At 40.3% G+C, this 24,377-nt stretch overlaps 1 protein-coding gene and 1 long non-coding RNA gene across 3 annotated transcripts in view; one reads left to right on the plus strand and one right to left on the minus strand.

The window, feature by feature from the left end:
• Positions 1 to 24,377, plus strand: part of LOC128136110 (sodium/hydrogen exchanger 9B2-like) — a 34,488-nt gene that overhangs the window by 3,571 nt on the left and 6,540 nt on the right. The window contains exons 2-12 of one of the 2 annotated variants that reach the window (XM_052775254.1): positions 3,100 to 3,202; positions 4,808 to 4,991; positions 6,499 to 6,669; positions 9,377 to 9,519; positions 11,459 to 11,586; positions 12,489 to 12,664; positions 13,203 to 13,309; positions 14,486 to 14,635; positions 16,954 to 17,062; positions 17,270 to 17,406; positions 18,381 to 19,266. In XM_052775254.1, coding sequence (XP_052631214.1) covers positions 3,100 to 3,202; positions 4,808 to 4,991; positions 6,499 to 6,669; positions 9,377 to 9,519; positions 11,459 to 11,586; positions 12,489 to 12,664; positions 13,203 to 13,309; positions 14,486 to 14,635; positions 16,954 to 17,062; positions 17,270 to 17,406; positions 18,381 to 18,620 — 1,648 coding nt within the window. In that variant the 3' untranslated portion in view covers positions 18,621 to 19,266. Of the gene's footprint in view, positions 1 to 3,099; positions 3,203 to 4,173; positions 4,230 to 4,807; positions 4,992 to 6,498; positions 6,670 to 9,376; positions 9,520 to 11,458; positions 11,587 to 12,488; positions 12,665 to 13,202; positions 13,310 to 14,485; positions 14,636 to 16,953; positions 17,063 to 17,269; positions 17,407 to 18,380; positions 19,267 to 24,377 lie in introns of those variants that run through there. The other variant, XM_052775261.1, reaches the window with a different exon arrangement.
• On the minus strand, positions 4,367 to 24,049 carry LOC128136146 (uncharacterized). The gene is made up of 2 exons (XR_008233278.1): positions 23,936 to 24,049; positions 4,367 to 4,922 (listed from the first exon to the last, which is right to left on the minus strand). It is a non-coding gene; the product is annotated as an uncharacterized LOC128136146 (long non-coding RNA).

Consider the following 24,377-nt stretch of genomic DNA (forward strand, 5'->3'; position numbering starts at 1 on the left):
GCAGCTTGCGATGAAATGACACGGGGAGCGGAGGGCTGGTGTTGGGAGACACAAAAATCTGCTTCCTTCTCCCTCCTCCTCCTCCTCCTCCTGGCCGCCGTGGGCTGCGGGCCGGTCCATCGCTCAGACCAACCCGAGGCCCCTCTGCCAGCTGGGGTGATAGCCACCCCTCGCCTGCCCGGCGGGGACCCCTCCGCATTGCCAGGAGACACGAAGGCATCCGGGAAGCCCTTTCGGTCTTCCCAAGCCCCAGAGGGAGGTTTTTGCTGCTGGTCTAGCTGAAGCTGTGGCTTTGGAGGAGGGACCGTGGCACCAGCAGCAACAGCGGGGGAGGAGGAGCAAGAGCTGGCACGGAGCTGCTGCTCCTCCTGCTCCCGCTGCTTGCAGGGAGTGGATTACCACCTCCTCAGCACGGAGATGTGGGACTAGCCGGGCGGGAGAGGCCTCAGAGAGAGCGGTTCCTCCCCTCCGATCCCTGCTGTTCCCCAGGTAAGTTTTGTTCCCGGATTCGCAGGCGGGAAGCTGCTGGGGAGGCGGGGAAGGAGGTTGCATCAGGCTTTACTCACGTCTTTCGGTGGATGGTGATGCGTGGTTTGGGCTGGGGCTTTTGTGGGGTTTGGTGTTTTTTGGATTTTTTTCCCTGCATGTTAGTTGCTCTGGTGGTGGTTGTGGTATTTTATTTGTATTCCTCTCTGTACGGTGTGTGCGCAAAGCCAGAATGTCGGCAGTCACCAGGGCGATACAGCTAATGACATAGGCATGCACATGCTGCCCCTGTCAGTCATCTCTTCAGTTCAGCTCTCCCTCCCTTTCTTCCTCCCTCACAATTAAAAAGAAGTAAAATGAGAGGGTCTAATAAAAACCTATAATAAAAACCTTTTTTGTTTCAAAATAAGGGAAGTATATTTTACAGGGCGGTACTGAAATAAGTCTGTTACTGGCTGGTTTCCACGGTACAGGTCTTAACCCTGTGGTATGAATTCTGCTCCAATTTCTCAATCGCTGATTTTGTTTGTATAGGGGGTGAAGCTTAAAAAAACAAAACAAACCCACAAAACAAACAAACAAATACCATGAACCCAAAAAAACCCCACCCTGGTGTGAGTAAACTGACTACTCGCTTTGGTCTCATTAATCCAAGTGGCTGTTGCTTGAAAGTAGCAGTATCGAGAACCTGACAGCATGAAGACCTGTCACAAACCAGGTAAGGACAGTACATCCACTATCAGACTCCTCATTCACACCTTGAAACCATTCCTGCTAAGCACAACATCCAAGCTCCTTGTTTAGTCAATCTTTCCTTTCCTGTGCGCTACTGTGAACAATGCATTAGGGAGCTGAAGCTGTTGTGAGGTTGATTTGGGCTTCTCAGAAGTATTAACATATTTTGTGTCAACAGTTACATGACCCCGAGAACTGGGATGTTGCCCATGCAAAGCTGGATGGAGAGCAATATCCTTCTGTCCCTTACCTACATGCACCCCTTTCAGAATTACAAAATTAAGTACATATACCCTGGGGAAGTGGTTGGTGAAGGGAAGGAAGGAGGCGCTGGTAGGTTGCTGATATTTTCTATTCCAGTTAGTAGACTGGCCTTTGTGGATTCCCAGTCCCAACAAAAGGATGAATGAACAATCCTATGAAAAAATCCCAAAGTATCACTTATTTCATTAAAAAACTTTGAGACCACAGCTATTTGGTTCCACAAGTGGTAATTAAAAATATAGAAAAGTACTGGAATTTGAGTAAACTAACACTTTACATTTTAAAAGGAAAGCAAGCAAAAAACTATTACCTTAGAACACACTGAAAGTGTTTGCCTATGGGTCTGTATTCTTCCTCTATGCCTTGGCCATGTCTCAAGCCAGTTTCATGTCAGAACAGCTCAAACAAAACCACCCTGGTGTTACAATAGCCCCTGTCTTTGTTCATGGCGTCAATTGTTCCCAAATATCAAACATATCATTATAAATTGAAGGCTTGATAATTGTGAGAATCGGCTCTCTGACTTGCTTCCAGCAATTTAGCAAGGAAGGAATTTCTTGGCTCAAAAGTTCTGGTTTAACTTGAGCAGTGTTTTATATGGCCAGAGCAATGTAAAAGACTTCAAGTAAATGCTGTTAGCACTGAAATGTAGTTGGTGGAGAATACATGCACACCTTTGCTGTCACAGAGAAGAGCATTAGCAAGCCTTGTCTTCAGATATGTACATGTGACTCTTGCTGGCTCAGACTTGTGAAACTACAGTAAATACTTGCAAAAACAAAATTCTGACATCCAGAACAGTACACTGCCATATCTCTTGTTAGCATCTATGGGACAAGAAGTGGATCAGTTAGACTGGGTAAATACAACGACAATTACCCACAAACAACTTGGACCTTATTTCCCACTCTAAGAAGTATCTCCATGGGATATAAGCAGTAAAAAAGAGCCATGTTTTCTCAGCCTCACCTGAATATAGAGTGCAAGTTGTGCGTAGTCCTGATCTTTATTCAAACAGGCATCTTCTGTTTCTTAGATATTCAGTCAATGCGTTTGTGAATAGTGATATCTAACAGAACTATGTTCTTGAAAATTCCCCTGAAAACGAAGCCGGATCTGGTCAGATTTAAGTTAGGGAGAAAAGTGTCCCCTTGTGTGTCTGCTTTAGAAACTATAGTTGTTGTTCTTAGCTTTACAAAATGGTCACTTGCGCTGCCATGCACACAGGGCCTGTGACACTTCCAGAACTAATGGTCCTGGTAAATGGTGTTGACAGTAAATAAGCTTTATCTTGTGCTGATAGGAGGCACAAATAGATATAGATATTACACATTAGCACAGATCACTGATTCCAAAACTCAGATTTTTTTTTTTTATTTTTTTTTTTTTAGTGCTTGACTTTGTAAGCTTAATACTGTTCTTCTGTTAGTTTCTGTCTCTTGTTCTACGTACAGCATATACAGGCATGCAAAAAACATTAAATTCCAAATTGAGCTGTGAGGGTTTTTTCACGTGATCTATGGGGAAGGAGAAAACATTACTGAGAAGTCTTCTATCTGGAAAATAGCATTATTTGCTTCTCTCTAACTTTTCTATCTTTATTGTTTTCTTTAGGTTTACAACAATGGTAAAGGAGGTTAATGTAAATGATAATGAAGATACTGAGCCATCAGTATGTGAGACAAATGGCATGATTCCCATGCACGAGCAAAGTGAGGTAATTAATTAGGATCTCAAGTACAATTTTAGTCAGAGGAAACCCTCCTTTTCCTTTCCTTTTTCTTCCTACATCTGTTAAAATCCCTACATCTGAAGGGAATACAAAGAGAAATCTCAGTGGGAATTTCTTACAATTAACAAACATTCAGTTTTTAAAAGTCTGTGGTGCATTGGATTGCTGGAAATCAGCGGTTGTAATTTCAGCTTGAAGTGGAAAATGCGTCAGCATACGTTTTACAATCAGCTATGGAAGAGAATTACATAGACTTAAGATTGCTTCTTTGCTTTCAAATTGTGCCTATCAGTCCACTTGCTGAAAGTTGTTCATGCATGTCTTCCTTTTCTTATCTAATAAAAATACCACACACCCCCCAGTTTTAAACTTCTATATGCATATTTCCAGTGTTCCTCGAAACTTCTATGCCTTTAAAAAAGATTCGCAGTAAATGCAAGTAAAAATGAAATTCTTAATGTAAAAGGCACTTTAGAGTAAAAATATAGTGTTGACTGTAAAGATAAGTACCGTACGGCATATCTTTACACACATGGGTAGCTGGTGATCACAGAATCACAGGGTAGATAAACAAGTAACTCCATGCTGAAAGCTCACAAGATTTGTGTTCCAACTGTGACTCTGAGTAAGGGATATATATATATGTATCGAAAGAGAGAGAGAGAGACGAGACAGAAAAATTGTCAGAAATGTGGAACTATTGCTGGAGGAGGGCCAAACCACAGTATAGGCAAGAATTCCATGTCCATCCTGTGACAATGAGCTGACATGAAGGTGAATAATCATAAGGGAAGGTAGATGATTAACTTGTCAAAAATAAGGACCCTAAAATGAAGTGAGACACGTATCCAAAAATGGTCAAAAAGTGCTTTGGCTATGAATATGGATAAGTAGATGAATCAGTATAAGTGAACAGCTTCAAGGAGCCATTCTTCAAGGAAATAACTCCTAGGGCAGTATTTCTCCATCTCTACCTTGACTTACCAACTTGAGCCTTTCAGCAATGGATCATGTGAGTAATGCTTGTACTGGCCAGCTGTTCTGTTTCTTTCATCTTTGTCTAATCATAAGTAGGTTTTGTTATTTTGGTTCAAGACTTTGCAACAGAAGTTATTTAGGAGTTATATTAAAGACACTGTCTCACTGAAATGATGCTAATTGTTAACTGTATTGTGAAGTCCAGTCTGGAAGCAGAACCTTATCAAACTGTAGAAAATATTAATAAATATTTAGCTTGTACACAAGACAAGCTGAACCTGGCCTGTTAATACTGTTTCTTCATCAAATATGCTGATATTGTTGCTGAACAGGTGCTATTTGTATTGGGACGGGAGTCCTGTTGGTTGCAGATAAAAAGGCAAATGTCCCAGAGCCTCTCATATGCAGTTCTTTGTGCCGTGCAAAAACAAATACATAACCCAAAATCCCAAATGTACGACAAAGCTGGACCATTCCTACAGCGGTTGTTTAGTTAATGTAGTCCTCTGTAGACAGTGTGGATCTAGCGCATCACAGCCAATTTCAGGTCTTGTATGCTACTTCAAATGTATACGGTACCAATTCTGAGAGAGTCTTGTTGTTTTCATTCAGGAGGGACCAACAGCAGATGCCAAAGGTACTGATGGGAATGTACAAACAGAAGAAACTGCTCTTCTGAATCGTTGTGCTCAGCAACCTCCGGAACCGATAGCAGGGTCTTCAGTACCTGCAAGAACATGGAGGCAAATATTTATTTGTCCTCCTCAGGGTTTACTGGCCCGAACAGTGACAAATGGTATGTAAGAAAGACAGAGTTTAATTAAAATGAGAAATAGCAAATGAAGTACTCATTTCTCTGGATGTAATGATATCTGTCCGTTGTCCTTGAAAATAATGAAGGGAAATACATATCACACTTTTGTTTCAATGTTTTAGCAGAAAAAAAATAACTAGGTGAAACAAAGATTTGAATGTATAGTTTTTGTTCCTCCATCCTCTGTTCTGTGTTTAACATGGTAGGTACGTTTTTTGCATTGCAAATTGTTTTCATCAGAAGACCGACCTCTTAATTCTCATCTCAATAGTTCGTTTTGGTGTGAGAGCATTACGATTATTATAAATACAGTGGTATTTTTGGCACACTGGATGGCTTTTTGTTGAATTAAGGCAACAAATACGAGACTTTGCAGTGATAGCTTCTTTTGTTCCTTAATACGCCAGGCTTGCAAAGCCAAGAATCCTAACTACAAGGCAAACTGACTCATTGTCTTTAAGATTTGCCCTACTCTGAAGGCTCACAGAAGACAATGCCTGGCTCACCAGTTATTTCAGACTTTTCCTAACAAAAGGCACTTCCTGTGGCTTTGACTGCTTCCACAGCCTCTGTTCTCTCTCACTTGAGATTCTTAGGCTTTTATGTTTGGAAATCTACTGGTCTTCCCTCTGCCACCTGTCACCCTCATATAAGATTAAGAAAAATCCAATCTGAAAATGCAATATGTTTTCTTATGATTATGAAAAGAGGGGTTTCTTCAACACATTTTTCGGTCTCCTTCAGTCTTCTGCTTTTATATTTATGCATGCCTGTTCTTGTTGGATAACTGTAGCAACAGATTTGGGAACCTGGAAAGAGCTTAATATTTTCACATATTTTTATAATATTTTCACTTAATGTTCACATAATATTTTCCAGGAAATTCTTTTCCCTGTGTATTATCCCTCTTTGATTGCTGTATCAAGGGAAGTATCTGTACTACTTCAGGCTGTTCAGAGACATGATCTTCTTCAGATTTCCCCCCACCCGCCATGGATAGCAATGTGTTGCACAAGCACATCCAGCCAAAAAATTATACTTAAATTCTTTTAAAAATTAGACTGGAACTGCAGTCATTAGCTTGAAGATATGCCAGGCTGTACAACAGCAGGTTCTTACTGCAGTTCTGAATTAGCTGAAGGAAGATAAGCAAATGCAAGATAAGTTAGTGAAAGTCTTTGCTTTAAGTTTGGGACCTCTTAAGTGCTTTCCGCAGTGGCCCAAGACTCACTCGGTACTTTTTGGTCCCTATTGATGTTCCTGTTACCATTTTTTAGAATATCTTAACATCTATAGAATCAGAACATCAGCTTAGGGAGCATCAAAGATTAAACACGTTGTTATGATTAAACTAATTTTTAAGGTAAGTGATTTTATTTCTGAAAGTCACAGTACCTTTTTCATTAGTAGAAAAACAAATGTGATCTAACAGCAAAGAAAGTTGTCCCTGAGAGATGATTAAATATGAATATTGCTTGTTTTGTTCCAGTTGCAATTGTGGTCCTGGTTTGGTCCGTGGTTTGGTCCATCACTGGGACTGAGTGTCTCCCAGGTGGAAATCTGTTTGGAATTCTGTTTCTTTATTTTTTTGCTGTCATTGGAGGTAAAATTTTTGGATTCATTAAAATACGAACACTACCCCCTCTCCCTGCTCTTCTAGGTAAGATACCCTTCTTTCTTTTTTTCCTGCATATTTGTGTTGTTTAAACCGTCAAGTAGTATTTGTATGCTAGGTATGTTTGGATTAGGAACAAACAACTGCATCACGCTCAAAATCTGCAGCTTTTCCAAGTGACTCTTATCTGGTCCTCTCTGAGAAGGTGCAAAATTCCCCAAACTAGCTCAGGTGAAATCTCCCATATGTTACTAAGGCTCTCCTCTTAATTCTTTGGGGGCCAGAGAACTGTATACCTACAGATTCAAAGGTTATTGTCCTTCAGTCCCCTCTGTCACAGTTACTTAGAATTTGGGTTTAATATCACTAAACAGGAGTCTTAGTCTAGACCTCCTGTTACAGTAGAATAATTAATTCATAAGAAAATTATCGTTGAGCTGTTTCGCAAGTATCTTGCACAATTAAAAGGTTTTCCAAAGAAAACTCTGCAGGAACTCCCTACTACTGGTAGTCTAAAGCAGTTTCTTTCTTCTCCTTCCTTTATCTCAAGTTAACTGAAACCTGAGAAAGTAAATTCACCACAAAGAATAATTCTTCTGAAGAGAGTTATTTTGAACCAGTCATAACATTGTTTTTCATATCAACATCTTATTTTACATAAAAATGCAAAACAGAAATGGGAGATGAAAATTACCTTAATTCTGACATCATCAGAACCTTTTCAGACATCTTTCCTAGAGGAGGTTTGGATTAGATCAGTAGAATATTGTGAAGCGCTGCGATGCTAACAAAGCTGAAAAATGAAGCTCCGGGTTCTTCTCACCAGCTGTATACTGCCCCTTACTATGCTTAGTGCATAAATGAGTAAAGCTGTTGACAGACAGTAAAACTTCATGGTAGAGTGGGCTACAGATATCCGACTGTGGTGCATGGGTGTGATTTTGTAACGTGCATAGCTGGTGGTGTGCCTCACACAGTAGCACTGCTTACAGAAGGGCAGTTCAGCTTCATATACGGCTCTCTCCAGGCAGCATGTGCGTTCTTGCACCACTGAGTTTCACGAGGGAGAAAAAAATTCAAATGAGAGGGAGGGAAGTTTTGCGTATAGCATGCATGCCTGCAATAATATGAATACAGAATGTAACACACAGGGAGTCTGCCCTTGCTAAGTAAACATCCCTCTTAAAAAAAAAAAAAATTCTGACCATTTGGATTCTGCTTTTTTTTAATTACATCTATATGTAAAAGTTATGAGTTGAGCATGAAACTGCTTGTCAGACAGGTAATACTGAACAACAGAAACTTAAGCATGACAGCACATGTCTGTTGAGTTGCTTAGGTCAGAGTTCATTGTTCAGATCCCTAGTCTTTGAGAAAAATTGGAGAAATCTGAGTCAGAAGAAGAGATAGACAATGTCTTTGAATACTCCTTTTTACACTAAAAAAACCAGATCTTGTAATCTTACATGCCTTTAATCCACTTGTGCTAGGTGCAGTTCAGTATAATGTGGCTGGCTGAGCACTTAAGTACCTTCTAGTAAGCCTCTGTCTCAGGAAAAGGGAGTGAAATTGCTACTGAAATAGTCACATAGTATATTTTGCAGAGAGGTTTCTGCAGCAGGCAACACGGAGCAGAACAGTGAAGATACCCTTTGAGGTGGAGTCGTTTTGCTTTAAGTAGATTTCTAGATCAGGGTAGCTCCAGTGACTTGGACTTCATGCAAACATTGCAAAGAGCATGTGATCATTATACTAGCCTGATATAATTGTCATGAAGTACCACGGATTAATTATACCACTGTTTTTTTCCGGGACGTGGTAGGAAGAACAATGTCAGAAAATTTAGCATGTTCCAGGACAAATCAAGTCCGCAGCCAAGGCTCACACCAAGCTGGGACTAACTGGAGCACAGTGTTTGTTTACTTTTTGCCTTTTTTGGTTTCCTGTTTCTTAAGGTGGCTGATATAAAATTACGCTACAAAAATGTATCTTTGAATGATCAGGACCTAGAACGTATCTTTGCAGATCTATATTTATAGTCAACCTTTCCTGTACTTTTCTGTATCCTTCCCGAATGACAGTTCCAACAGTTTTGCTAATATTTGCAAGAGGTTGAATCTTGCAAATAGCTCTAATAGAGGATAAGATCAAGTTCCTGATTCCCCCCCACTTTTTCCCCCCTCTTTGCATGAGTCATATTGCCAGAGCATTTTAAAATGTTTAAGTTAGTCCATGATTAGCTGTTTTAGATTATATTTCCCAATGAATTCAACATTATGGTTCCTGTGATACCTGCATTTCTTTACACCTGAGAGGATTTTTAACAATTTTCAACTGCTGAGATAAATACACAATATTAGACGATCTTCCTCTTTTCATGTTAAAACAAGCTAACAAGAAAATGATCTTTAAGGATGCAGAGGAGGTGTCTGCTTATGGTAAGTATGACATGCACCTGGTGAACAAAGCTGCATTCTGTTGACTCGCACTAAAGCTATGTGTCAGCATCCTGCAGATTTATTCGTTGGTGACCTGGTGTGTTCTTAGGCCACTTTCAATGCTTTAAACGTGTCTGTCTCTTTCCGTGCCTTAGTCCACATTGTTAAAACACGGCTAATAATTCAGAACATGAGTTGTTTCTTTGTCTTTCACAAATACATAATATGGTGTCTATTTTTGAGAATGCTATGCAAGCTTTTCTCGTGCAATAAAACCAAATCATTTGACAGGAGCTTATTTGCTTTCATTTAAGGGATGCTACTTGCTGGTTTCCTAATCCGAAATACCCCGTTCATTAGTGACATCGTCCAGATAAACCTGCGCTGGTCTGCAGCACTGAGGAATATTGCTCTTTCAATTATCTTGACCCGAGCAGGACTCGGCCTGGATCCAAAGGTATGGCACCAGTCATTTGTCTGAGGCACAGTATACAAGAGCCCTCAAAAAAAAGTGAATAATTGGTTCTGTTAAAAATATTGAACTGTTCAGTCTTGGAGGATCTGCAAATTAGATCATTACAGAAAGCATAGTTTCTATTGTATAGTCATATGTATCTTAATATTGGCAGTTGGATTTGTAGAGTAGGCAAGCAATCTAAAAAAATACCTGAAGAAAACTGATTTTATGGCTATTTTCCCCCTTGTCTTAAAGAAATTTCCTGCATTTTGTGAGCAGAATATCTTGAGGATGTGTGCTCCATCATGGTCTGTCAGGAAGAGTTTACGCCCTCTGACAAACTCCCTGTCAGTTTACACTGACAAACTAAAACAAGTAAAGCAGGGGATCCCCAGTCCTTGAAAGAAAATGTTGCTTGTGTTCTCACAAATCAAAAAAACCCAACCAACCAAAAAATCCAAACCTGTATGTCTTTTTTATTTTTTCTTTCCTTTTTTTTTTTTTGAATCATTGCCATTTTTATGCAAATATATTAATTGCTAAGATGAGTCCTGCTGCACTACAGAAACAATGCTTCACATCACAATGAAAGCCCATAACACTGCTGTGAACAAAAAAAAAATAGTCTTCCTCTGCACACTATGAAATGCAATGTTCCATAAATTAATGAAGGCAAGGTTTTGCTTGATCAAAATCAGCTGGCTGAAATAAAGCTGTACCATATTGGCCCCTATCTATTTAAGTTTAAGGGACTGCTTAAAGTTTATATAAAATTTAGGTCAAGTATAGCTAGTTCAGAACAACTAAACTGGTTTTTCCCAAGAAAAACTAGGGAGTTGCCAGTGCTTCAGATATTTAGGAAAATAGGGTTTTGTCATTCTTGAAGAATGCCTGGTTTCCTAGATTATGATCATTTTTTTCCAAGACATTGAAGCTTGTATGAGCATGGACTGTGTGTTGTTACACACAGCTTGGATGCCCAGTTCTGTGAGATTGCTTTTTTTTTCTATTCTGTGACAACTTTTTTTTGCCAAGGGAACTTCATCTTTGACTCCTTTTTCTCCCATGTGGTATTGAAACTGTCATTTGGACTCTGTATGTAGCAATGCTTTGATGCAGCTACAATTGTTCCTCATGTAATTGAAGCTGTGAAGCCAAAGATGTCAGTTGCTCGGGTGATTCTCAGCCCTAATTATGCCAGGATAAACTGCACTGGTAAAAAGTGCAACTCGTTGATTCCCACCCCCCATGTCAGAATTAGGCATCTGTCCTAGCAGAGTCAGTCATGTTTGTGACTATTAAAGGCAGCTGTTACAAGTAAATACTCTGTTTTAGAGAAATTTTTTAATAGAAGTTGCTGAGCTAAATGGATCTTAATCTTCTCTGGGTATCAAGTGAGAGACAGGTGAAAGAGGTGCTTGGTTCCTTGTGCCAAGTTTATGCAGTTCTACAACTTTTCATGATTTGTTCATGGATTTGGGGATAATTTTTGGGGGGTGCTCATGCAGCTTGTGGGAACATAGCAAAATCTTTTGTGGATGGAGCAAATGACCTCAAGTAACTGTGGGTAAATCAGCTGTGCACTTTTTTTTTTTGAGGTTGCACTTTTCAAATGGATCCCAGCTAGCCCAACCTCTCACATTTAGTTTGCTTTGCACAAGAAGCCAAACAGAATTTTCTGCCACTCCTTCCTGGGTGGGACATGCAGGAACTTTGTCAAACCTAGATTCAGTGGGTTTCACTGCCACACTTGGAATTTTATATTCAAATCCAGCTGTGCTTGACCCTATCTCTGGCTGAGGCCATGTAAAGCTGTCACATCCTGTACTGCAGCTCAGAGGGGATTCTTTTAATAAACCACATCAGATCGTAAATGTATTTCTTCTCTTTAAAGCCAAGGGTACTGATACTAATGTCTGAATGTGCTTCTACATTGCAGGCTCTTAAGAAGCTCAAAGCAGTCTGTTTACGGCTTTCTTTTGGACCATGCATCTCAGAAACATGCACAGCCGCTGTTCTTGCCTACTTGTTCATGCATTTGCCATGGCAATGGGGATTTATATTAGGGTAACGTACCCTCTTTTCTCCTGCATGACAAAGGTGCCTGTTTTCATAAGCCACAGCTAAATGATCCAAGTGCGGTTAGTTCTCTGCACCAAGCAGAGACCTCAGTTTAACACCAGTTAGGAAGCTATGCTTAGCCCCTGTGGTTGTTTGCTTACCATTCATGTCTGGCTCTGTGGCTAATTTAACGGTCACATTTCCAGGCTGTGGAGGAGTACTTGCATCATCACTCTTCTGTGTTTGTGTTCTGAGCACTTGAAGAAGGATGGTGCAATCCCTGAGTCTTTAACCACAACACAGGGGGCTCTTAGAGACAGAAAATGATACCACAATTTGGAGAATCTTCATATTGGAACTCAGAGTTTCCTTGCAGAGAGATGCACGTAGGACAGTCTTCCTGTTACAAGGGTAAGGATATGGCATGTTATATTCTGGACTAATATCCTTGAAGAGGAAACCTTTTCTATCTAGTCCTATCTAAACTGGTGGACTTGGTCAGGACCCGTATACTGGAGCAAGATGGGTGAACTTCTCCTCTGCCACACACCGATTTTTATAAGAAGGAACTGGGCTACTGAATCATAAGCATGTCTAGACTAGGTTCCTAAATGGGAGAACCAAGGCATATATCAGGGAGCATAAAGCATAAACAGACCTTTACATAAGGTATTTTCCTTACCTTTCCCTGCTAATTACAAGCAGAGATATTTTTATGCATAATTGCAGTCAGCTCTTACTTCCTGCCCAACTCAATAGCATAAAAAGTAAAGGGCTCCACAGACGAAGACTTAAGTCTACCCTGCAGGCCAGTTATGCTCCCTGATATATGAATTGGGGTCAGAACATTTGAAGTTTTTTAGTTCAGCACTTTCTTTTTAAGAGAGGCTGAAACTATGTGTTTTCAGTTTTGTTCTAGGTGCAGTCTCCCCTGCTGTGGTGGTTCCCTCAATGCTGATTTTACAAGCTGGGGGATATGGTGTGGAGAAAGGTGTCCCAACTTTGCTAATGGCAGCCGGCAGCATTGATGACATTCTGGCTATCACAGGCTTCAACACTTGCCTTGGGATGGCTTTCTCTTCTGGTATGCTGGTTAATCTGCACGTGGTGAAATCCAGAACAGTGATATTTTGAAGAATGTGTGCTCTGTTGTGGTTGACTGGTCTGTAACTTAATGACATCTCCTTATAAAGTTCATGTATGGACTTGAATATTGAGAGGGATATTACCCACAATCAAAAGTCTTGCTGTAACATTGTCTGCTCTGAGTTGTGGGTCACAACAACTTTCAGGGAACATTTTTCCCTGTCTGCTCCCTTAGCTGCCAAGTCTGGTCCCTGCATGCCCAACATAATTCTTTCAAATTTTCCTGGGTTTGGCAATGTTCTCACAGTGGCTCTTCCTCTGACTTCTCTGACACACCTTCTTGGCATGAGCTTTCAGAGAGAGAAAGTTGTACTATCCAGTTCTTTCAGGCCCATCGGTTCCTTCCTGAACCCTTTTGCCTCCAAGTAATTTAAAGCGGACACTGTCTTGGAATCACCCTCGTAGGTCTACAGTGTGGTTTGTGCATGAAGGGTCTGTGTACGGCTTACTGAACCCATTTTTCTTTTGCCAAGTAGGTTCTACTCTGTACAATGTTCTTCGTGGAGTGCTGGAGGTTGCTGTTGGCATAGCAGCTGGGGGGATCCTGGGAATGTTCATTCGATATTTCCCAAGCCATGATCAGGTAAAAACCCAGTAAAAAAACCTTTTTATAAAATAGAGATTCTTTGCTAAGGGATAATGTTCTTAAGTTATTAATTTCCAAGCTTCATGTGAAGCTGGTTTTGGGGAAAGTTGTGTCCAGTGCTAACTTCCAGGTTGCAAAGCCTATCAATTGAGGATGTGTTTTATAGGTGATTACTTGTTTACTGCAACTATAACAATATATGATCTCATAGTCCTTCCTGATGCAGAGTTTGGAACCCAGCTCACCTTCCTGCTCTCATTGAAGGTGGTGGAAATGTCCACATGTAAAGGAGAAACGGTTTGATACCCATTTCAGACAGTAAAACAATCATCAATTAGATTGATGTGCGATGCATTTACTTTTGTAAGATGTTTCCAGTAAGCGTAAGATTAAAAATGAGTAAAGAGGACAGATTGTAGGCTTTAAGTGATTGGGTGTATTATTAATGCTAATTAGAATGTGTTACTTTCAATAAAAATTAAGCTTATATAAAGTGGTAGATGAATTTACTATAAAGGGGCAATTAAGTGAACAGAAAATTGTGGAAGAAAGTAGATATGTTCTGGACTACTGAAGTCAATTTGAAAAGCATCTATTGCCTTCAGTGGGACCAAATTTTCTTCTTATTAAATGACGTAAGAAGTGTGATACAGAAGCTAGAGAGATATATAGAAATGGGGAGCAATGGCAGAGATATAACTGTGTTCTGTGAGACTGGATCAAATAAAACTAGACTGTCCCTGGCAAACATTTGTTTGACTTGTCCTTAAAAACATCTAGTGGCAAGGATTTCACCTCTCCTTGGATAAACTGTTCTAGTACTTGACTGTACAGGTAGAAAATCCTGTTATCACAGAATTGAAGCAGGGCTGTTAGAATAGAGCATCGTGTTCCTTGTGATACAAAAAGCCTATTGGCTGTAAGATTTTGGATGGGCAGAGTAAAGAAATTATTAAATTTCCAAAATTTAAATTGCTTAGGAATTAATGTCCAAAAAAACCCCCTCAACTCAACTTAGCAGTTCAAGTCTCACTGAAAAGCTTTGATTCTTTCACAAGGGTTAATGGCAATTTTTATTTCCAAATTGTTATTTTCAAAATTAACAGAAGTAACGTTTTTCCTCCATTTGTAAAAGAAATTTATGTTTTTGTTTGTCTCTTTCCTTGGCTGCAGGCATCTCTGGCATGGAAGAGATCGTATTTTGTACTTGGGCTGTCCATGTTTGCTGTTTTTGGCAGCATCTACTTTGGCTTCCCTGGATCAGGAGGGCTCTGCACGTTAGTCTTAGCTTTTGTTGCAGGTGTGGGATGGTCTGATGAAAAGGTGAATGTTTACATAAAGAAGCATACCATACCAAAACTCCTTTGAATGTACAGTCTGACAGGAGTTTGAATTTCTGTCAGGAGTGGTAATGGTGCATTTATGAAGCTTTAGGGGGTGTATGGATTAAAAAAAAACATTCTATGTTTATTTTGGAAGTGTTTAACATTTAGCATGACAGAAAGTTATCATGTATGTGAATATATATTGATACAGAGCCTAATGCTCACAAGCTTTTCTTAGACATCTTAAGCCATGTAAAGGATGGCAAGTTGTCAAGGCACTTGGCTAGGAATCCAAAGCTTTATGTCCCAGCTCTGTGAGTGTCTGTAACCTTACACAGCCACTTTATGGTAAGATTTACAAACAGGTGTCCAAAATACAGTTGTGCACATGGCCTGAATACCCTGAGGTTTTGTTCCCTGTGGTTTTGCAGGGGGTGAAATGGAAAACACTAATTAACCATCCTCTCTCATCTTTCCCAAATCCCAGCCAGTGTATTCTGGATAAATCAGAGAGCAGGGTGCCCACAATAAATGGTGATATAAGGCCATACAAAAGACTGCTTTTTAGTCACTTTCCCTTAGCTACTAAGCCTGCTTCCTTTTACTGTTGCTGCCCCACTGCATTTCTGTACCTTGGCATGTCTCACTGCCTCTTTTGCTTGATACCATCTACACTTAATGTTTTAAGGGCATCTTTCTCTCCACAGCTGTAGCATTGCAACATGCAGTAGGAGAAGGGGAGAAGAAGAGAAAGGAAAGGGCATCAGATATAGCAGAGTCCACATTATTATCCCCATCTAGACCCTGACTTCAGTAAGATCTCAAGGTTTGTTAAAACAATGAAAAAGAAACCATGTTTTCTGTTGAAAGTATTACATTGTTGTCCAATTTTAAAAGAAGAAAAACTCATCTTGGGACTAACTACTTAAGCACATTAGAACTGATAAAGCTCTCTATTGAAAAGCTTTTAAACCATTTCAGAAGGAAGGACCTTAAAAGAGTGTATGCAGTCTATAAATGCTTAGTTAAATTTCTTTTGATCAGTGAATGAAGCTTCTTGGCCTTAAGGATGTTGATTTCAAATACCTTAGGTCTTCTTTATTAGATACAGTCAGAGATGTCTGCATACTGTATACTCAGTATATTACCAAGGTTTTCCTGCTGAGCTTCTCAAGGGCCACTGCCTCCTACTGTCCCTGGTGGAAGTCACTTGGCAAATGCTGTCCACTGAGAACAAGGACCATCGTACCTATTGCTGGAACAGTTAAGTGGACAGTAAACAGACTGAAATAATGCTAACATCTGTAAAGAGGATTAATTTTTGCCGAAAAAGAAAAGGGTGAGATAACCAGGAGAAATGAGGCAAATAAAGAAAAATGTTCAGAAGTCTGTATATTTCCACCTTGTTCTCTCTAAGGTTACAGAAGTTTTTGTATTACAGTCATCTACCATTGACTGAAGAGCAAGAGATGTTGCAGGATCAGTCTTAGAGAGAACACCAAGGACAGGACATGTCTAGGCTCTGGACTGATTATTAAGTGACAGAGCACTGCACCTATATTTTCCACACACTCCAGCCTGAAGGCTCGTTCGCTATTGCAGAACCCACTTAATTAAAAAAGAAGCGCTATTAGATATGCTATGTGTAACTTTTCAGGTAAGTGGAAGATTCCTGTTTATCCTGACAGCAGTTGTTTTAGGAAAATTGTTAGGCGTGAAGTTCAAACACAAGGAGAAAAGGTGGCTTTGCCCTTATACAGTACATCGCACTGGAAAGTTCAACACCTTTCACTAGGAAGGGATTTCAGATTTGCTCAGTCTAACTTTGCTGCTGCCGCTTACATGGAGACAGGCCTCTGACTGCATGCAGCGTGAGCGGAGTTACGTGATGGCTGAAACTTTTGAGGGTCTAACTCTGCTCAGATACAAACGGAAGAACACGCTTAAGCACGCAGTTCCCAAAGGCTCAGAAACTTCAGAGCAAGCTGTTGAAATTACTTCTTCCTAAATACTGAAAATCAACTATGCGCTATTTTCTTCCTCTTGTCTGCAAACTGCTGTTACTGTTCAAACATCAGTGATTTTTATTTCTTTTCTTGAGATAGCAAGCATTTATTTACTAGCAGAGCTAGACAAACTCTGACCTTTGAAAGGTGCGCAACTGATTTTGAATCTTTTAGTATTAGGTCAAAGAAGGAGGAGCAATTCTGGACAATCTTTATGATACATTTTCACTTTGTCTTTTGATTAATTAAATGTTGTGTCTACTTGGCCATATTTTTGTGAATTTATGGATTATTTTTGTTTTCATTGCAGAGGGAAGTAGAAAAAATTGTCGCAGTTGCGTGGAATATCTTTCAACCTTTTCTTTTTGGTTTAATTGGAGCAGAAGTATCTGTTATGTCTCTGAGGCCTGAAACTGTTGGTAAGATCGCTCACTAATTATCCAGCTTTCAATATTGGTTTCCAAAGAATCTCTATAAAGACATCTAAAGCAAAGCAGACTACAGCTGACCCCAAAAAATCCAAAAAACCAAAAGCCAACCTCACTGTAAAGCTACAGTTTTAGGAAGCTTATTCCCCTCGGGCACCTATGCACAAAAGTACTGAGAAGCGTTTGTCTTTGTTGCAGGGCTCTGTGTGGCTACACTAGGCATTGCCCTAGTTGTGCGAATTATAGCAACATTCCTGATGGTGTGTTTTGCTGGGTTTAATTTCAAGGAGAAAGTATTTGTCTCATTGGCATGGATTCCCAAAGCCACTGTCCAGGTAAACAGTCCAACATCACTTTAATTCCCGGCTAAATCTATTGGCCTTAGCAAAGCTCCTCATAACTAGCACAGCAGTAATCAGGCTCAATAACAGCGGAGTGTAGCATATGGACAGTTCATATTCTAAACCACCCTATATCTGCTTGAAAAGTGCACGGAGAGCCTTCTATGTGAAGGTGTGTTGCTTGCATCCTGGGTTGTAGTCTTAATAATGACAGCAAATTGTACATGTATCATAGGAAGTTTAGCTATTTCTCAGCTACTGCAGATTATTGTGCCTTTACATACAGATTCTGAGAATTCTCAAAACAAAAGTAAAAGCATTTCCCTCTTACACGTGAAGTGTCTGCAGGGGCAGTCACACCAGAGGCTCAGAGTGGGTTTTCAGTTTGTGGTCATTTTGGTAAGGGTTAGTCTGACAGCCGTATTGCTAGAGAAGCCTCAGGCTGTCTGCATTCCTGCTCCTTTATTTCAGTGATTGTTAAGTCATTTAGACTTTGGCTCAATAGCATGATTATTTGCAAACAAAAGTTAATAATCAGAACAGGCAGGGATTATTGTAAGATTTGTGAACTAGATTTTCAGAAGCTGCTACTAGCTAACTGCTGTCAGGACGCATTCTCAAAGTGTGGCATTTTAACAGCCGCAATACGCAATATACTGGCCCATTTCATTAATCACACATCCTCCAGAAATGTGGATAGGATGGCAGCTAAGCAATGTTCTTCACGGGAAGGAACCACCCAGATAAACTCATTAGCTTAGGAAATTTGAAGTGTAGCCAAGTGAAAATTGTTCTCATAGGTGTAATATAACATTTACTTTTCTATGTACTGCCTAGAAACAAATGGGTTGAATGTACTAAAAATGTCAAATTTATGTTAAATGTTGACAGATGATTAGTCCCTTTTTTTTCCTCTTTCAGTGCTAACGGTTATTTGCTCCATCTCAGCAATGTTTTCTTTCCTGCAGGCTGCAATAGGTTCCCTTGCCCTGGATACAGCGAGAAGTCATCAGGATGAGCAACTTGAAAAGTATGGAATGGATGTACTGACAGTAGCTTTCTTGGCTATCTTGATCACTGCTCCAATTGGAGCCCTGGTTATTGGCTTGGCAGGGCCCAGACTTTTGCAGAAGGCTCAGACAACTAGCAAGGAGGATGAGGAAGGTGCTGAGGTTGGAGAAGAGGCAGAGGCCTGTGAACCTTCGTAGGACAGCCATCTACAGCAATATGGTCCTTCAGCCCTTACACTCCTGCTGAGTAAACACAGCATGTCTGTAATCTTTATGGAGGAAACCAAAACAAGTATTAGTTTTGTCTGCTATTTTAAAAGCAGCCCTGGTGGAGTTTTGTAAAATATTTTTATGTGTTGATGGTGCCTTAAGAGATGAAATAGCTGAACATACAGCGAACAGGCTGGCCAGGCAGTGAGTCACTGAGAAGTCAGCAGTGAACAGTTACTTGAAATGTGTGGGTGTGAGGCCAGGGAGAGGCTCAGAACTGTTCAGGCATGGAGTGGAGTCATGAGGTGGAATATAAACAGAAGAAAATTGAGACTGATGTGAATAACTTCTTGACAGCTGAAACTGGGCTGTGAGATGACGAGTTCAACAGCTCAAAGAATGCAACTTCTGAATAAGAGACTGCTGACACATGGTGAATGAGTCCTGCCACGGGTCGGTGATTCCATCTCCTTCCTCATTTGGGCTCCAAAACTTTCCTTTTCCTATCACTGTTCTTCCTCACAGCTCATGCACTCCTTTGTGCCTTCAAGGCACTGTCAGCTCTGGTCGTAGCAAGAAACAGCAAGTGGTACTTATGTGCTGAAAGAGACAGTTGGGTCCATCACAGACTCTGGTAATACAGGTGTGGCTGGTGCTGGTAGACAAAAGAACTGAGCTTGAAAATGAAATGAGGGTTGTGGAGAGGCTATAAGGACTGGGAGAGGGCTGTATGGGATCAGGATGGCTGCTTCTTCACGTGTGTACCTCAGCCTTTGCACAACATGATGTCAAGGGAAGGAAAGCCAGCTCTTCGGCCACTGAGAGTGGCTGTGGTCTGGTGCTGGCCACTGTGGGATGGAGGGGAGGGCTCTTCTCGGGGGGGGGTTGCTGACACAGCAAGGCCAAGGTGGCAATGAGTTGTCCCTTTCTTCCTCAGCTCCTTTTGGGGAACTTGGCAATAGCAGCAGACCTCTTCTCAAATCAAGATTCGTGTGTCAGCCGGGATCTCCTGTTGCTTTGTCCTAAGTTAATACTCATCTGGCTGAGAAAATGCCATGATCAGGTCCTTCTCACATCTGCATTTGGCTAACTGCAGCAAACGAGGTAGTTGCTAAAAATATAGCCAGTCAGTGCTCATTTTTCCAAGAGGTGGCTGGCTGGATTGACTGTGGAGAGCGGAGGCCTCTCAGATTTGTCAGGGCATTTTTTACCTCTGACCGATGCAGAAAACTAATATACTTTAAAATGAACAGCCTTGAGAATGCAGTGCTGAGAGGGATGGTACAAAGCGAAGGGAGCCTCATTCTCACCTACCTTCAGAAAGGCTGCTGTGTGAAGGTAGGTGTCACGAGGAAGCAGTGTTTAGGACACAGCGCTAACACCCTCAGCATGTACCCACAGATCCTGTGGGTCTTTCCAGAAATGCAAGTTGTGTGTGGCTGTGGGTCGCAGTAATGACTGGCAACACTCATGTCACCAGGGGGAGCAAAAAGCTCAAAGTTGGTTTTCTTCATTTTATTTAATATAGATGCCTCCTGCACAGTCAGTTGCAATATAGTTCACATTTGATTTTCCCATGCCCAGAAGAGTTTCCTTTCTCTTCTTGACTGTCCTAAAGCCAGGAGTAAACCTCCTCTGTTGATCAAAATCCTGCTCTTGCCTTTAGCTTTGGTATCAGTTAGGGTTTAGTACTGACAGATATCAGCAAATCTTTCTTGCTCTATATGTTTTGTACAAGTAACTAGCTCCAAGTAGGTCATTCCCAGCTCCATTATGAGGCATGGAGCCAGTACAGCATGCCTCAGAAACTGGAAGTTTTGTTATTTTTTACTAAGGGTGTTAGTGCCTATAACTGAGGTGGACAACGCCTCGCTGCAGATTTCTACACTATATTTCACTGAACTCATTTTACAGGATACTGTATAGAATATACTTGATGTGTTTAGATGTTTTTGGCACAAGTCAGAATTTAGCTTTTACACTTTTAATATGCAACACAAAAATACTTTTAAAAGAAAACTATCTGAAACTGTATTATTTGCAGAGTGTCAAAAGCGTATGCCTCTGTATACAGATTAATTACAGCTCAGTATGTATGCCTTTGTATATGTCTTCCTCTCCAAGCCAAAAAGAAAGCTTCCTGAGAAATATTTAAGGTTCATAGCCTGCAATTCAATTCCAGCACAGTGATAAAAAAACCAGGAAATTCTTTGGTAAGTTTTCCCCTAACAGTTGTCAAACACATTGACATTTTTCTTACTATACACACTGCTGTTCTCTCCGCTTCCTTGGGGAATGTACAATCTTTAGTTCAGTTCATGTTTGTACCCTGACCACAAAGGGAGATGCTTTCGAACTGCACACTGATGAATGGATAGGGTGCTGTGCTTGGTGGTTATTGTGTCAGCCATTGACTTCTGTGCCTGTTCTGTCTACTTTGCATGGCTCACAGAGGTACTCTGTTACTTAAGCAGGGGTAGTTTTAACAGGAGGTTATTATACTTGGAAACTGTAACATCTATAAACCTAATTGACAAGATGAAGGAATATGGTGTTCAGTTCATCAGTGACTGTCTATACAATAATTCTACTTGAGTAAAACTTACAGGAGTAGAAGCTTTATATAGTGCACTTTTTCATAAAGTTTTATAAGTAGAATCCTCCTGCAGGGAGGGATCGCTATGCTGAATTTGGAGTCTCTTCAATAACAGAAGTGTGACATGTAAGGATTATAGCCCTTTAAATTTGAACACAACCTTAAGTATGCAAGCAAACCTCTGACAAACAGCCCTTGTTCATGATAGCCTCTAGTACTTGCTCACCATCATAACAGCATCTCATAAATTGGATTTATCATGTTCCCTTAACCTCAGTGCACTCTCAATTTATTCATTACATCACTCCCACCATTCTAAGTGCCTGAATAGCTCTATACCAATAAAGTGTCATCTTGTTCACTAATCTAAATGAAATTGAATCAATTTTCCTTTCCTCACCACCATATGTGGATGTTTCTTCACAAGACCCCTTTCCCCCAGCTTTTATTAAATCTTCAAAAAGAATCAGGTTGAAGCTATTACATAGACCTGCAGATCTAAAATGAAAACCATTAATGCTTTATAATCCTCCTCTCCTTGCCTTCCCGAAAGGAACAAAACACTTGCATCTTGTCATGAAAAGAAATGTTATATCGGGGCTAAGAACCTAGGAGACTGGTTTTAATAAGTATCATGACAATTTCAGCTGATTTTTAATAGCAGTTAACTTTGAGATACGATTTCACTTTTTATCAGAGTTTGTGTGGGTGAAGTCATGACACTTAAGACCATCTCCCTTCTAACAAATGCCATGAAATCACTCATGAATAATGCATAAATTCAAGCCAATAAAATCTTTATGCCATGCCAGTCTCTTATTTGCAGGAAATAAAATTATAGCACAATGTGCAGTAAACTATAACCAGAGGAGTCCTGCTGTCATGAGACATAATCACAGGCATAATGTAGGAGAGTACTGAGCACGGCATGTGTGTGCCGTTCCAGAAGGTTCACAAGAACCTCTGCAGCAGAAGGGTCTGACAGCACAGCGTGTTTCTGGGGGCCAGCAGCAGGCAGCATATGGGAAAAGACAGAAATTGGCCATCTGGAAGGAGGAAGTCGCACAGGTCAGGGGCTGCAGTGATAATGCAATTATAATCACTGCTTTCTCTCTTTTAGCCAAACTGAGCATTTTAGGGAATTTAGACTGAAGTCTAAAATTAACCATGAAACACTCATGGTGTAGTACAGCCACAAAACAATGAATGATACAGGTTTTGCATTTTGCTTTTTAAATAAATGGTGTGCAAGAGAGCAAATTTTGTGCCAACTGCACTTCAATTACATTTACTTTGTCTAGTAGTTGCCACAAGTCAGTCATCTTTCTCTAAACATATCTGTTTTACAGGTTTATTTGTGGTCTATTATAACTATTGTTCAAATTCATAATCAAAAGAAAGGTAAACATTACTGTTCTTGTAGAGCAAAAAGCCATGTCATGACATGACAAGTTCAGCTTCCCCTGATTTTGCATCAAGACTGTGAAGACTGCCTCAGTCCTGATCTTTATTAGCAGCCAGGACAAATTTCTAACCTAACCTGGAGGCTCCACACAAAGGGATAAAAGTCATCCAGGAGCAAGACATGACCAAGCACATCCTAGCAGGTAATTGGTTCAACTCTCCCAATCGCTGGTGAGACACAGGGCTCTGCAGACACTTCAGTTCTTGGCTATAGACTTTAGATGATAGATAATTTGAACTGATTAGTAAGTTCTTTGCAGTTTTCTATAGAAAATTCTGTGGCCATGAGAGACAGTATTACCTTGACAGATTTCGAAATGCAAGAAAATGGTCATTTATCTTGCTTGTGATCTTCACTTTATCTTGTGGAAATTACTAAAATGTCCTTTTTACAAAGGAACTGTGACTGAGTGCTGCTACTGCAGGCCCATACTACCAAAGTGTTCCATTCCTCTATAGACATAACCAAAAACAAATAAAAACCCACCCGTTTGTTCCATAGCCACATTTGTAGATAGTTTAGCAGCAATCTCATCTAACTGCAAGCAGGGAGAAGAAATTAATTACATGATGAAGCCATGCTAGAGATGAAGTCAAGAGTTTAAACCTTACACTGTCATTCTCCTTTTAGAGGAGCTTTGTGGGAGAAACAAAACCAATTTTGCTGTATTACTTACTCTAACATGGTTTGTCTGAATAGAGGAACAGAAGTGAGAACAGGATTGATGTACGTAGTTTACTTCTCGGACTTTGGAGGAAATAAAACTATTTGAATGCAAAAGTATCCTGATAAAAGCTGGAAGCACATACAGACTTGTATATAACAACAGCCTGCTACAATAGGCTGTGGATTTTAAAGCCTGGAAAAAAAATAAATCTAAAGGCAGGCTTTTGCATTTCACATAGTAGTTTCTTCACTGAACCCAAGAATTGGGGCTTGGTGTTCAATATAACACATCTATAACTGAAGACTGAGTATGAGACACTTAATAACATTATACATTTTCCTCTACTATAAATGTTATATTCTAATATAACGTTTAGGATTTGCTCATCCATTAAGCTAAGGCCACCATGAAGCATTTAAACATTACAGATTGTACCATGGTTCTACTACACACTTTGTAGAAGCAGGTATTTAACTTACTTACAACCACATCCTGATCTGCCATCTTTCACCACAAGGCAAGAGGTTTAGGTACCTAGAACTACAACCATTACAAATGCAGGAGGACTGATCTACCTTAGTTCTACTGCTGCTGCAAGAGTCATTAAGTGAGAACTGCTTTTTGACTTGCTTTCTGTTTCAGCACTGTGATGATCAAGTTTGACAATGGCACACCATGCTGGGGCTTCCCACCTGCCTAACAATGGGTCAAATGAAATGCTGTCAAGGAACAGCTGAAATCTGCCTTAGTACAATTGTCTAAAGTCATAGCATGGGACAAATTTTTATTTTTACATTGATGAATACAGTCTTTCATTGGAGAATAAAGCACTCTGGAAGAATTCATTAGAAGTCTAGCAGCTAGATAAGTAGCAATTATTTAACTGCATCTGAAATTAAGCCATACCACAGCAAGGTTCTGACTTGCCCAAATAATCATTCTGAATGGGAAACAAGCCAAGAATACAGCTCAGCTCTGCTTTCTCGGTTCTGTCATTTAACCAATTCCTCCCATGAA

Source organism: Harpia harpyja, chromosome 2, assembly GCF_026419915.1.
Source record: "Harpia harpyja isolate bHarHar1 chromosome 2, bHarHar1 primary haplotype, whole genome shotgun sequence".
NCBI classification, from domain to species: Eukaryota; Metazoa; Chordata; class Aves; order Accipitriformes; family Accipitridae; genus Harpia; species Harpia harpyja.